This window comes from Clarias gariepinus, chromosome 20 (genome assembly GCF_024256425.1).
Source record: "Clarias gariepinus isolate MV-2021 ecotype Netherlands chromosome 20, CGAR_prim_01v2, whole genome shotgun sequence".
In the NCBI taxonomy this organism is placed as follows: domain Eukaryota; kingdom Metazoa; phylum Chordata; class Actinopteri; order Siluriformes; family Clariidae; genus Clarias; species Clarias gariepinus.
In genome coordinates, this window is record NC_071119.1 from 1466797 (window position 1) to 1480524 (window position 13728).

Genomic DNA, 13728 nt, shown 5'->3' on the forward strand with positions numbered 1-13728 from the left:
TGATGAAGTCTCTAACCAGCCGTTCAAAGCACTTCATCACTACTGAGGTGAGGAATACAGGGCGATAGTCATTAAGATAAGCAGGATGGGGTTTTTTCGGGACAGGAACAGTAATGGACACTTTGAAGCATGTAAGGATCACCGACTGAGATACCGAGAGGTTGAATATCTCTGTGAACACAGATGCTAGCTGGTCTGCGCAGGCTCTGAGGACTTGACCTGAGATGCCGTCTGGTCCTGCTGCTTTCCTGGTGTTCACTCTCTTAAAGGCTCTCCTCATCTCATGCTCGAAGATGAGGAACGCTTTTCCGGTGCTGGCAGTGTCTTCCTGTCTGCAGCCATTAGCACTTTCCTGAACTGATACAAATAGACTGTACCCACATCTCCACAGATAAGTGCCAACATGGTCATTGGGAGAGAGCTTGCTTTTACTGGGTCTATCTATCTGTCCATTAAAAAAACAGGGTCCTTTAGTAAAATTGAAGGCCCTTTCTCTTCTTGTCAGTGTAACTGTCAACAACGGATTGTCAAGTCTCAAGCCATTTAAGCCCTCATTGCTTCGAGAGCTGACCACAACCTAATCTGCCCCCACTCAATATAAATGCTCAAGATTTCATTTGTCCCACTGGTGCACCCTCTTCCTTTTCAAGCCCTTAAAGGGCCACAACCATGATCCTTTTACTCATTGTATTATTTTGGTCAGACTGGGAATGACTGGAAATCATATAGAGATCTTTTAATTTTTAATTATAAGCAAATCCCATAACCAAATTGTTGGATGCCCCTGGCTGGTTCATCACAACCTTAATGTTGCCTGGGCTTGAAACATAACATCTTGCCTATCTTCTTGTCTGTGCTCTGCATGCAACCTTCCTTACCCATCACCAAGAATTAATTTCTCGAACTCAGCAATTTTCTGCCAGAGTAGGCTGAGCTTAAAGAGATTTTTTAGTAAATCTCATGCTCTTATTCAACCACCACACTGAACAAGCCATCTAAAGTCAAGACCATTACAGACTGGTTTCTTCAGGTTTACAACTTTTACCGCAGTCTCAGTAAAAGACACATGCAGAGAAAGCCTTCATAAACCTTAAACAAAGGTTTTGCTTTAACACACATCCTCTCTGTTCTAGACTCTGCCCTCCGGTTTGTTGTGGAGGCTAGACTGGTGCTGGAGTTGGGGCTCTCAGAGGGGCTAGAGTTGGGGCTCTCAGAGAAAACTCGCACATTTCCCCTTAATTTCATTACAGAACTCCTGTTTTTTTTAAAGGGGGATACTGTGGAAACATTTTATTGGCCTACAATTGTATTCAAGTGTGAAGTACTAAATACCCAGAAGGCCTTTGACCCAAGAGGCCTTTATCTACAATGAAAGAGAAGGCGCCTGTACTACAAATTGGGGAAGTAAAAAAATATACAGGTAGAAGGTAGGGATAGGAAAGAAAGCAATAAATAAAAATGATAATACTAGGAAATTAATAATACTAATAATATTTACTCCTTTTAATTTAGTTTTACAGCTGTTTACTCATAAGTAACGATAATTAAGCAGAAAAGTTTGTTAAGTGTGACCTAAGAACAAACCGTACACACAAAGAGCAAAAAATAAGGAACTGTAAAGCAGGCAGAACGTAATGGAAAAAGGAAGAAAAAGTTAAAAGAAATAACTTTCAGTTCCGTTTTTTCTGGACACAGAGCACAGATGGCCAGACTTCCCGTTTTAAAGCTAAAAAAACAAAGGAATCAATAGATAATAATCAAAATCCATTACTACCCCCTACTACACTCTATATTATACTACATAACCAACATTTATCAATAAAGGTTGTAACTTTTTTAATATTAATTAATTAATATAACTATAATTACTAATCCATAATGTATACGTACAATACAGTATATTATAAAACGTCAATGTTTAAAATCATATAGGTTAATAATCAAATTATGGTTTAAGAAGAATAGGATTATTTTATGAGTCAAAATATGAATGATCAGTATTTTAAATAAGTAAAAATAATAATTATGCAATAATAACAATATTTAAAATATTATAATCTAATGCAATCAAGACTTAACAAAATTAATAAAATTGACCCTAACTGTACTTAGTCAGGGTGTACTTAAACCCTAATTATTAAATCCAATAATTATTCATTATAATCTTCAGATCTTAAAAAAAAAATAATAAAGTATAATTAAACTAAAAATTAACCAATAAATTATTTCAATAATTTCAATAAGTTGTTCAACAGGAATAGGAAAATAGGTATATGATTATTATGTATCCAAACCAAACCAAACTTTTTCCAAAAATAAAACAAGATCTTTTAGGCTGACCTAGACATGAGAATTACGTAATCGGGAGGTGCCACATCAATCTGACCTGAGCAAAATTAGCTTACATGAATATTAAGTAGTTTCTTGACTTAAGGAAGAGCAAATAATGATATAATTGCTAAGTAAGGGTATATAAACGATTTAAAATTGGGGAAGTGGGAAGATCTTGCAGAAGTTCTGTGGGGTGTCTGTTGTCTTCTGGCTGGCCAGTCCAGTGCTGTCCATTTACTTTTGGTTGCAATAAACTCTTTTGCTCTTTCTTTTTGCTTGGGTTTGTGTTTAGAATAGTTCACAACAAATTTGCCACGACAATACCTGTAACATGATGGTTTTCGATTGCTTTTCTAAGGCCTCCCATATTATTTTGTTGCATTTGTATTGTGTTGACTTTTGGTTAACACAATACAAATGCAACAAAACTGGCCTCCGAGTGGCACAGTGGTAAAGCGCTCGCCCTATCATCCGGAGATCGCTGGTTCGAACCCGGGGTGATGCTGTTTTCCTCTCACAGCCGGAGGCACAGAGAGAGCTGATTGGCCGAGCTCTCTCAGGGATTAGAGGGAAGGGATGAGAGGTACTTGCGCTCCCACATTAATCACGGCTCTACAACCAATCCGGGGTGTCTGTGAGCTCGCCCACACGGAAGGAGCAGCTAGCGCTTTCCACCGAGTGTGTTACTCCGCCCCTAATGGTGCGTGAGCAGTTTGAAAAGATGGGGTCGGCTGACGTCACACGGTTCGGAGGAAACACGGGATAGTCTTCACCCTCCCGACTGAGTGATAGTAGTAGCCCTAATGTGGGAGCCCCCTAGTGACGGGGAGGAATTGGCCACGACTAATATTGGGGAGAAAATTGAAAAACCCAAAATAATAATAATAATATTTAAAAAAACAAGTATCAGGTTCTTCGTTTCAGCTTTGGTCTGATATTTTTTCTCATCTGAATGTTTAAACTAAGAAATGACTTAAACAAAAAAAAATAATAGGTCCCGTTTAACATATGAACCTAGATGAATAGTAAATGACGAATACTGGCTGCTGATTAGGGTTGTGCCTCCAAATCATGAGTTGATCAATCGCAATGTGGACTAAGGCTATGTTTCAGGTTACAAGTGTTTTCTCTGTTTCAGTCTCTCTCTCTCTCTCTCTCTCTCTGTGTGTGTGTGTGTGTAAGACCTTTTTGCTGTGTTTCTTCAGACGGAACAGGACATCATTCAGTATCATGAAGCCAAATCGGAAGAACAGGAACCCCAATGACAGTAAATTTGGAACATCAAATAACTGACACACAGACACACACACACACACACACACACACACACACACACACACACACACACACACACAATTACACGCTGGAAATTCTGCAAATTCCAGAATTAAAGGGATATGATAAGCATGCAGTTATGTTTCTCATTAGACTCACCCACTCATACTGCAGAGAAAATCCAAACAAGTCCTCCTTATCGAGTGTTGATGTCCCTTTACACCACACTAAATCCCACAGCTGCACAACAAACCTGGTACACACACACACACACACACACACACACACACACACACACAGATTATAGTTATACTGTATACCCAAAGTTAGTAGTAAGTAGTGGGACAAAAGACAGGTACCAGGCAAGTGTATACAGCAGGCCGAGAACACCGCCAAGCATTTTGTGAGGTGTTGAAAGGCAGGCGAAGAACGGTTGGCAGACGATGCCCACCTCCAAAGATGATATCAAGTACACAAACGCTGAGACACACACACACACACACACACACACACACACACAATTAATTGACTATGCTTCTTTATGTATGTTTTGTGGTGTAGAGTGTGTGTTACAGTATGTGTTGTACCTTTTAGGTAGCGTGGTGAACTGTATGGAAATGGGTTGATAATGCCAAAAAACAGACCAAATATCAGAGGTGCTGTGGCACCAAAAGCAAAAGCGTAGGACCATCGGTTCTCCATAGAGCTCATGAAGTCAAGAGGGCTAACAACAACAGCAACAACAACAACAACAACAACAACAACACAAAAAAACCTGAATTACATAAAATAAACTTTAGTAATGACCAGGTGTGACACAGTGAAACACACATACACACAGACAGACAACCTCTGAGCATCATTATAGGAAGCAATTAATGTAACAATTGATGTAACAAGGAATGGATGCAGGTTCAGTGGTTTAAAACCAGCAGCACAACCCTGATCTGCACAAGAAAATATATATGAGTACCAATACAGGGATAAAATTACCAAAATGGTTAAAATGAGGAGAAGGGAACAACAAGAATCAGAGATGGCCTTGTCTAAACAATGAATGGTTCTTTAAAGATTGTCTTTATTTATTAACTAGAAGCCAGGAAGGTCGGAGGGAAAATAATACATCATGCAGAACTACAACATGAATGCAAACAATGCTGTTTCTTTTCTTATTCTAGCCATAGTGGAATAAACTGGGCCCAGTTTCTCGAAAGCTTCTTATAGCTAAGTTGTTCTTAGCGATGTACAGCTGATTGCTGCTTTTTGTTTAAAATATGTTTCTTTGATCATTAGCCATCATTCATGACTGGATGGACTTTTCTTTTGACACGTTTTATTTTAGGATGAAATTTGATTTAGTTAAATGAGAAAATAAACTTGGGAGTTTTAAACCCCGCATCCTTTCATTTTTCTGAGTGATTGTAATGCTTTATACCACTATATAACCTATGCGGTTTGACCCGCTGTGAGATACGGTGTTATACCCCTATCTCACCTGCGCGGTCTCGCGCAGTGGCCGTAAGTAGGGTTCATCATGATTCAGCGCAAGCTTTTGTGCTGTGATTACACATCTTTCCGTGTGAAAAATTAAACATGTTTAATTTTTTTAAGTGTTAAATTAAACATTTTTTTTTGTTGCCATTTTTATCTTTTCATGTGAAAAATTAAACATGTTTTAAAAAAAAGGAAAATTAAACATGTTTAATTTTTAGGCGGTCCTCGCGGAAGCTTTGCGCAACGTCGGCGGGCAATCGCGGCAGCTCACGTGCCTAATACCCCTATCTCACCTATGCGGTTTGACTCACGGTGAGATGCGGAGTTAGGCACAGTGGGTCGCCACAATTGCCCGCCCATGTTTTGCCCGCGCAAAACCACTTAGGTGAGATAGGGGTATTAAACCTTTACTTTGTCATCTCATTGTATTCATTCCATAGTGCGTTATTGATAAGTTAACCCCTGTCGAAGTAATTGGAAGAATTTTGAGCAATGTTTGATTTGCATAGAAAGTGCCATCTTTCTTAACGCTGTCTTGCAAAAGGAGTGAATAATCGATTTCTGAGCAACCGATGTCAGCTAATTCAGAACCTTCACTGTAGACAGCATCTTGTAACATTGGACGTAAGAGGCAGTGACTTAAGAAGACTCCTAAGGGACAGTTTGAGAAACACACTTAGAAAAGTAATCACTTTCCTTAAGATATATCTTAAGAGTCTTTTTAGCGCACAAATAGTGTGCGTTATCGAGAAACCGGGCCCTGGCTCTCACACTCCCCAACACACTTCACCCAACGCATATTCCCAAGACACTCCCCCACCCCTATCTACAGGCATCTCCTAGGCTCAAGACAATGCTGACACAATCTCATTCCAACACTGATGTAGTGAAATAAAACGATATTAAACTTACACCACAATGCCGAATCTGCCTCTCAGACATGGAAATCTCTTCTCAAAGGCGTAAAGATTCTTTCTGCGCTCGACAAATGACAGCAGTAATAAAATAAAAACCTGCAACAAAGACACACACACATACACACACAAACACACACACAAACACACACACACACACACACACACACACAATATGTACTGCATTTAAATAAATAAAGCCACTATCAAGTTTTAAATATAGTCAAAAAAATGCTAACCTTTAAAATCATAAAATCATATTACATCAAATCTTTTTAAAACTAGCATAAACATCACAAATAATACTACTGATAAAAAATAAAATAAAATGTGTATTTTACAACATTGCCTTTACATTCTACAATAACCAGGTTTAGATAAACTGATTAACAAAAACATCAATAAATCAATAAGTCAATCAATAAATAAGATGAAGTAAAGCAGTAACTCACAGCTGGCAGCAAATAGAGAAGCAGGAAATTGTTAGAAGAAAGATCGCATTGTTTATTCAATTCGGTTATATTTCTAAAATGTGAGGCAAAAATGCAAGTAAATATTTGAAGCAATAATAATAATAATAATAATAATAATTAAAAAAATGTAAGTTTCAGAAGTAATTGCCAAAACACACACAATTATGTGATGTCACTCACATTACACTTGTTAAACCATGTTCTTCCTGGTGAGGAAAAAAGTGCAAGAGATTTATATATGACTTGTGTATAAACATGACAAACTTTATTAGTGTGGCTGATCACAGACATGTTTAAGCATGCTGAAATACAGGTTAAAAAAGAAAAAAAAAACTTACCACCTTTGACATTACCAATGACTCGATAAAGTTCTGTGAAACAGTAGGAATCAATGTCAGGCTGTGTGCTTTTGTTGGCAACAGCTATATATACACACTAATCAATACAGTGCAAAGGAACGTCCACCCCATCATCACTCAGTAACTGTTCCTGGAGCATTTTCAGCACAAATTCAGTAGAGATTCTATAAATTATTTGCTTCGAGATACCTGAGATGTTTTTTTGAACTTTTACTCAGGTCTGTAGGCATGCAATAGGATTCTTTAGAGCATTTACTATGACGCTTATACTGTAAGTTCTAGAGAGTTCCTACTTATCTCTGTACAACTCTAGGAAATTTATGAGAAAGAATTCCTGTTTTATTAAACTTTTAGTTTGGTTATAGAATGTTGCCTTTTAAACAAATTTAAATTGAGCTTTTATTTGTCACTTCAACAGCCATACATGGTATGATATGCAGTAAAGCACTTATACAACTGACCATGTAACACATTGCACTGGAGAGAATGATTCAATTAATATGAGAATATATATACAATTTAACAATAGAGTAATAATATAACTTTTAAAAAGAATGTATCGTAACAGGTTTAACCCTTTTGCAGGGTGGCACCAGAGACACATAAACACGAGGCGATGTCTTACGGGTTTTATTTATGTAAAATGGGGTAAGACAGGGTTATAGGAGATAGGAAGGATAAAAGGGAAGGAAATGAGTGGTGTGCACGTGCAGATCTGGTGGCAGTGCCCAGCTGGCATGCCGGCACAAGGCTGGAGTGGCAGGATGGAGCACACAGAGGAAGAGCTCCTGCGTTGATTACAATGAACTATCCCATTGACACGAGCCAAGACTGGCCCCTCCCAGCTTTCTCTGTGGCGTGGCCACAGGCGGAAGTCTCTTTTGGACATGTCAGCTCGGTGGCTTCCCCAGCAGGAATCAGAAGCCTAATGCAGTCTTCTTGGCCGCCTTTCTGGTGGCAGGGATGCAAAAGCGGGGTTTCAAGAGAAGCTTGAGCAGTTGTTTCCCGCACTGTCCTTATCACAGAGATCAAAGGGGTGACATTCTGATCTTACCTTTAAAGTCCCTGGGGCGCATAACCCTGCCTGCGTGCCACTTACTAAAAGCTCCACCGCATGACTCTTTCTTTGCTTATGGATCCTGGACTTGCGGAGTGAGCAAGGGGTGATAACAGATTGACCCTATGCTCCGACCCCAGATTTCTCACTGGAATATGTGAGAAAATTTATTTCAAATCTATTTAAAATTATAAAAAAATATGTGACAAATTATTGAATCGATATCCTAATTTTTTGTTGTTGTTGTAAGTCTTTTAGCTGCTTCTGTAGAGGGGTCGCCACAGTGGCTCGCACAACCTACCTGAGACAAACCATCACTTTTTATTTGAGTTTGGGACCAGCACTGGCTATTTTTAATGTTTACCTCATATAAATACCTTATACAAATATTCCGTAAAAATACAATTGGAAGAGAGAGCTGGAGGACAAACTCCTGTCTGGGTATACAAGAACTCTGTTGATCTGACAGTTACAGGAAGACCAGTGTAGGGTGTTAGCTTTTTGTATGAGATGAATCGAATCTTTAATGATTCAGGTTAATTTGATTAATTGATTTACAATTTATACCATACACTTTATCTTCTATTTGTCCACCGTTTAGCATGATTTAGTTTATCTTACCAATTCTGCTTATCATTTGGCGATGATGAAAATTAAAAAATCCAGTCTTTATATTTATGAGTAATGTAAAGTAAGATCTGGGCAAATGTTTTAACTTTAAAATACATGACCAAGGCAACAGTTCTTTATAAAGAAACAATAATTTATTGAACTATTCTACGATACATGAAACTGCGCTACTCACACACACACATACACAGATATACAAACAGTTTGGAGGGTGAAATTTAATGGAGTTCGAGGAAGTCCTCGAATTTTTAGTACTGATTACTAGATCTGAAAAAGTCACAAGAGCAAAGCCTTGGGATTCATTTTACTGTTTAGTTTAGATTGTGCAATCATTAGAAAAGTATGAAGCTTTGTTTTTTTTACTTGCATTACGTTGAGAGTTCTTCTCGGTGGTTTACCACCAGCGGAAGGGAATCACACTGATGTTGATTGATTGGTGAGCTGTGGTTGGGATGACGTCTTTTGGGGATGCTCTCTGTGACTTGTTGGTTGCTTGGTTATAAATGGTGGTGCTCTGGAACTTCTTTTGAGGTTTTCTTTGTCGCAAGACTTTGGAGCTCTGGCACTAAGTTTTATTGAGGTTCTTGAAGAGCGGATGACTCAATCGCTTGGTGGTGCAGCATGTGAGGTCCAAGCCATGCTGTGATCTGTGGATGGAGAGAGCAGGTTTTCTGTGTTTCTCAGTAAGGTATGCATTCTTTGGAGGGAGCTGGAGAATGTTTCAGCACCACCCCTTCACCTCTTCCACCTCGGTTCAAGAACAGAGCCTATCCTGCTTGGCAGGAGTGAGATGGTCACCCGTCGTGTTTCTGGCAGCTTATGGCACAATTCATAGGCATGCTTGAGTTCCTCTTTAAGACTGTCAAACTCCTCTTTAATATATCTTCCAGTAGCTGTTCTGCATACTGTAGTCTTTCAGCTTTGCCTTGTTCCCTTTCTTGGGTAGTAGCTGCCAAGGTGTTTTGCAGCCTGATGCTTCTCTGTCTTGGCACCTTGCTCTACCTCGTCATGCCCTTCCCATCACTCCTGAGCCACCAGTACAAGTTCCTTAAGTACGAGGCTGTCAATCACAACACTTTCCGTGTCTTTAGATGCTCCCAGTGACTGATGGAGTCTGTGGTACGAGAAATGTTTTATTTGGAAGTTCTAGAACCATGACTGACACAGACTTAAAGAAGAGAAAACTAAACAAAATGAAACAAAACAGACAAGGCAAACAGATGTGTAAGTGTGCAATGTCAATTGGGGCTAATGCTGAGTGTGGTTCTCTGTGACTGTGATCGTCTGGTAAGCATGCTATGAACTTGGAAGTCTGTATGGGAAGAATAAGTAAGAACAGACAGGTAGCACAGCTAGATAACAGAGGCAGAAAAGAAGAACAACACACAGGGCAAGGGATGGAGTACTAATGGGCTGCTTTTCCCATTAGTTCTCTCTTTTTTTGTAAGTATGGGTTAGAGCTAATGGTAAGCTAAAAAAGAAAGACAAAACGGAATGTTTAAAGAATGATTTTAATATCACCCCCCCCCCCTTTTTATTTATTAAGTTTGATTTAGAAGAATGATGCTCCTAAACAGGGCATTTTGAAATGGGGTTTTCTCGATGACAGGACTGTGGTTGTTATTAAAATTTCCTCAATAACAATGACAGTTTTAATTTCTTAGCTAGTAGAATGGCAACCAAACACCACTTAAAATGTTTCTAGATGTGGCATTTAAGATTTTATGGATGCCTTTTAGTCATCCTGGTGACCTTGTAGCGCAGCCACATACGGGGGTTGTTTTTTAAATGCCAATTAAGATGGTAAATAAAAATAAAACCACCGGGCCTTATTATCAACCTTGCTATGAGTTATTTTGTTCCCCAACAAAGACTGTGTTTTGGTTCTGGGGTTAAGCTCCTGCGAGCATGCAAGAGTATGACGCATAAAGCTGGAGCCGGCAAAGGACTCGGGGTGAAGAGATGAGGAGACGACGCACTGCATTTTGTGAGAGAGAGAGCTTGTTTGATGCTTGCCGAGGATTAATCCATACAGGACTCATTCAGTACCCCTCTCGTTCCGTTATCTCGTGCAAGCCATCTCTCCCATCCACCGTTACCTACACACTACAATAACACGGACATTGGACGTTCATACATACGCACTTACACACCCGCATACACTACATACATTGTTTATATTTGTATATATTTGTATATATAGTTTTTTTGGTGCACCTTGGTTGTTTGTTTTTCTGACTCACATACTGTAATACACTTGGGGTTTGTTTTGAAATTGTTGTTGTCGCGTGTCTTTACTTGCTCTGCGAAGCTTGCGCAATACCGGAAGTAAATTTTATTAGCCCCTATTTGGATTCACGACCCTGTAGTTGTGTAACTAGCTTAAATATAAAACCCGAGCGTTACTACCTGCGAGAGAGAGAGAGAGAGAGAGAGAGAGAGAGAAAGAGGGATGAGCTCCAGATGAGCTCCTGTAAGGTATTTCCAAACACTCCGTCCCTCACTGTACTGCAATGGGCCTCTTAAACAGTCTGTGGCTTTTAACACCAACCGTGCAATGTTCGGTGTTGGCACATAAACAACTAACTGGCCTGACGTCAAAAACATACAAGTAATTACAATTAAATTACCCACCAGTATCTGTGCAACATGGAAGCCGAAACTGTAATTTATTATAAAATTAAATTAAAGTTCACATCTAAATATTTAGGAAGAATATCAATATCCCAGGATATCGATAAAAGTAGTTTTATTAATCAAAGTATAAGTAAATTAATAAGGAGGGTGTCATTAGAGAAAAGGGAAAAGGACCCACTAGTGTGAGTTACAGTTAGATTTTAAAGGGACCATCTGGTGGTATGCTCAAGCATATTTCAACATCAGTGCATATTTCATTTCGATCAGTGCATTCACAAAAAAAAGATACTATGTGCTAACCACTAGCCTTCAATGCTACTAGCGTAGATGCACTCAGGGTACAATGCAAACAAGCTAGCTTTAACTAGCTTAACTTATGCTAGGCTTTGTTTACAAATTATTTAAAATGGTGCTTGTGGTCTGTGTCTGTGCACTTAAAGTTATTCCGGAAGAGGTTAATTAGGGTTTCCAGGGCACAGCCGCCACTATGGTGATGTCCACCGCCTAAGTGAGCGTGTTCGTTTAACCCTTAGGAGTTTGCATTTCCGTTTACCGAAGCCTTTTCATGTCAGCGTGTGTACTTTGAGCTTGAACTGAATGCGGAAGTAAAGAGCTGACGTGAGGTAACTGAGCTCCGTAAAGAGATGAGGCATTGGTAACTTGAGCTCAAGTAGAATGTGGAAGAGGATAGTCGGGGTGAAGTGAATGTGCTCCGCAAAGAAAGCTGGTGTGTGCTCGAGCAGGCTCGCAGGTGATGCTAATTCATTGGGATTACTCGTAGTCAGGAAACAGGCAGAGGTTGAAGCTGGAGAGTAAAGGAAAGGTCCAGGCTTATGTATGAAAAACAGTTTCAACAACAACATCAACAACAACAACAACAAAAAAACAGTTTCTTGAAACAAGACGAGGTTGAAAACTAGGCAAGATGAGAAAGAGCGCTGGAATATTGGACATGGTGAGTACACAATAACCTGGAGAGGTAATGTAATCTGAATGAGACTAAAGTAGGAAGGAAAGGTGATTATAGATTGAGCAGAGGTGTGCAGAGGGGAGAGCTGCATGAGGCAGAACTTGGAACTGGAGTGCGCAGGTGATCATGGTAGAGCTGTAGCTTGGTGGGTTGTGACAGTGCACCCCCCTCCCCCCTCTACATACGCCACCAGGCATTCTATTAGGTGCCTCGAGTAGAGTCTGGGGAATTCAGTAATCAGAGACCGAGCTACCAGCCATAGATCTCCCAGTCCACCAGGTACTGGAGAGCACGTCCACGGAGACGGGACTTGAAAAGTTGTTGAACTATAAAGGCCTTGTCCACATCTATGAGTCGGAATACTACGGATCTGGGAGACATGGAAGGTTGGATCATCTTTGGTGAATGGGCAATGGCAGTGCCAGTCTGACAGAACATGGACTGATTATGCAGGTGATGGTGAATGGGCCGATAACCCTTGGTGAGAGCCTCTTGGATGTTGTCTTGAGTGAGAGGTCGTGAGTAGAGAGCATGACCTTTTGACCAACGTGGTACCTTAGGGCAGCTAAATGATGCCGATTAGCTTTACGCTGTTAAAGCTAATCGCTAAAGGTACTGATATTAAAAATGGGTAGGAGCACATTGCCATGTCCTTCTGTACGGCGAACAAAGGCTTGAGCTGTGTGAAACGAGACTTCCTTCTCCTGGGTTGGGAACAGTGGTGGTTGGTAGCTGAGACAACATTGGAAAGGGGACATTGCAGTGGAAAAAGTGGGAAGCGAGTTATGAGCGTACTGCACCTCAGTGGCTTCTTTAGTTCCTGGTTCATCCGCTTTGTTTGGCCATTGCTTTTAGGGTGAAAACCAGACAAGAGACTAGGTGTGGCCTGATATGACCACAGAAGGCCTTCCAAAATTCTGCTAAGAACTAGGGCTCTTTCTGAGACTACGTTCATAGAAAGTTCGTTAGGGCGAAAGAGGTGGTAATTTGAAGTTTCATGTTCCCTTTCAAAGGCTACACTCGATGCTGCGTGAAAACGCTATGGGAACATCTTGTCATGTTGCCAGTTGTGAAGCATGTGTGTACCAAACACGCCAAATTTTTGGCTTTTATAACCTCGGTGAGGTGATGTCCTCTGATACGACGCACCTGCAGGTTATAAATAGGAGTGAACCGGAAAAATTCCTCAGATTCTTGTCTTCACCTAGTTGTGAGCGTGTGTGTCTAACCAGCAAAATAAGTGTTTAACTCACCAATAATGGCAGAGTTTAAACGAGATGTCCCTCCGTGTGTATAATCCATATCGGTGGGCGATCTCTACACTTTACTGCTTCGATTAAATGCTACGCGCGCGCCTCGCATTCCGAGCCGCCGCGCATTCCTGGGGCTTAAACTCGTGCATCCGGCAGAGCAGTGAGAGACGGACTTAAAACTCCTTTCTTTCGCGTTCTCATCGGATCGGGAAATCCCTCTGTCCGCTCGCAAGCGCGCGCTGCGCTTCTTGTGAATGGGCAAGGATAAACATCCTCTCTTGCTTCCGCAGAGATGGTAATAGCCTCTAAGCACTTAAAAATAATAATAATAATAA

The 13728-nt window shown here is 40.3% G+C and overlaps 1 protein-coding gene across 1 annotated transcript in view; it reads right to left on the reverse strand.

The window, feature by feature from the left end:
• The window catches only part of LOC128508206 (stimulated by retinoic acid gene 6 protein-like), a 68696-nt gene that overhangs the window by 18366 nt on the left and 36602 nt on the right, over nt 1–13728 (reverse strand). The window contains exons 4-8 of the mRNA XM_053479429.1: nt 6467–6539; nt 6013–6113; nt 4194–4330; nt 3966–4086; nt 3766–3859 (exon numbers count right to left, since the gene is read on the reverse strand). Coding sequence (XP_053335404.1) covers nt 3766–3859; nt 3966–4086; nt 4194–4330; nt 6013–6113; nt 6467–6539 — 526 coding nt within the window. The remainder of the gene's footprint in view (nt 1–3765; nt 3860–3965; nt 4087–4193; nt 4331–6012; nt 6114–6466; nt 6540–13728) is intronic.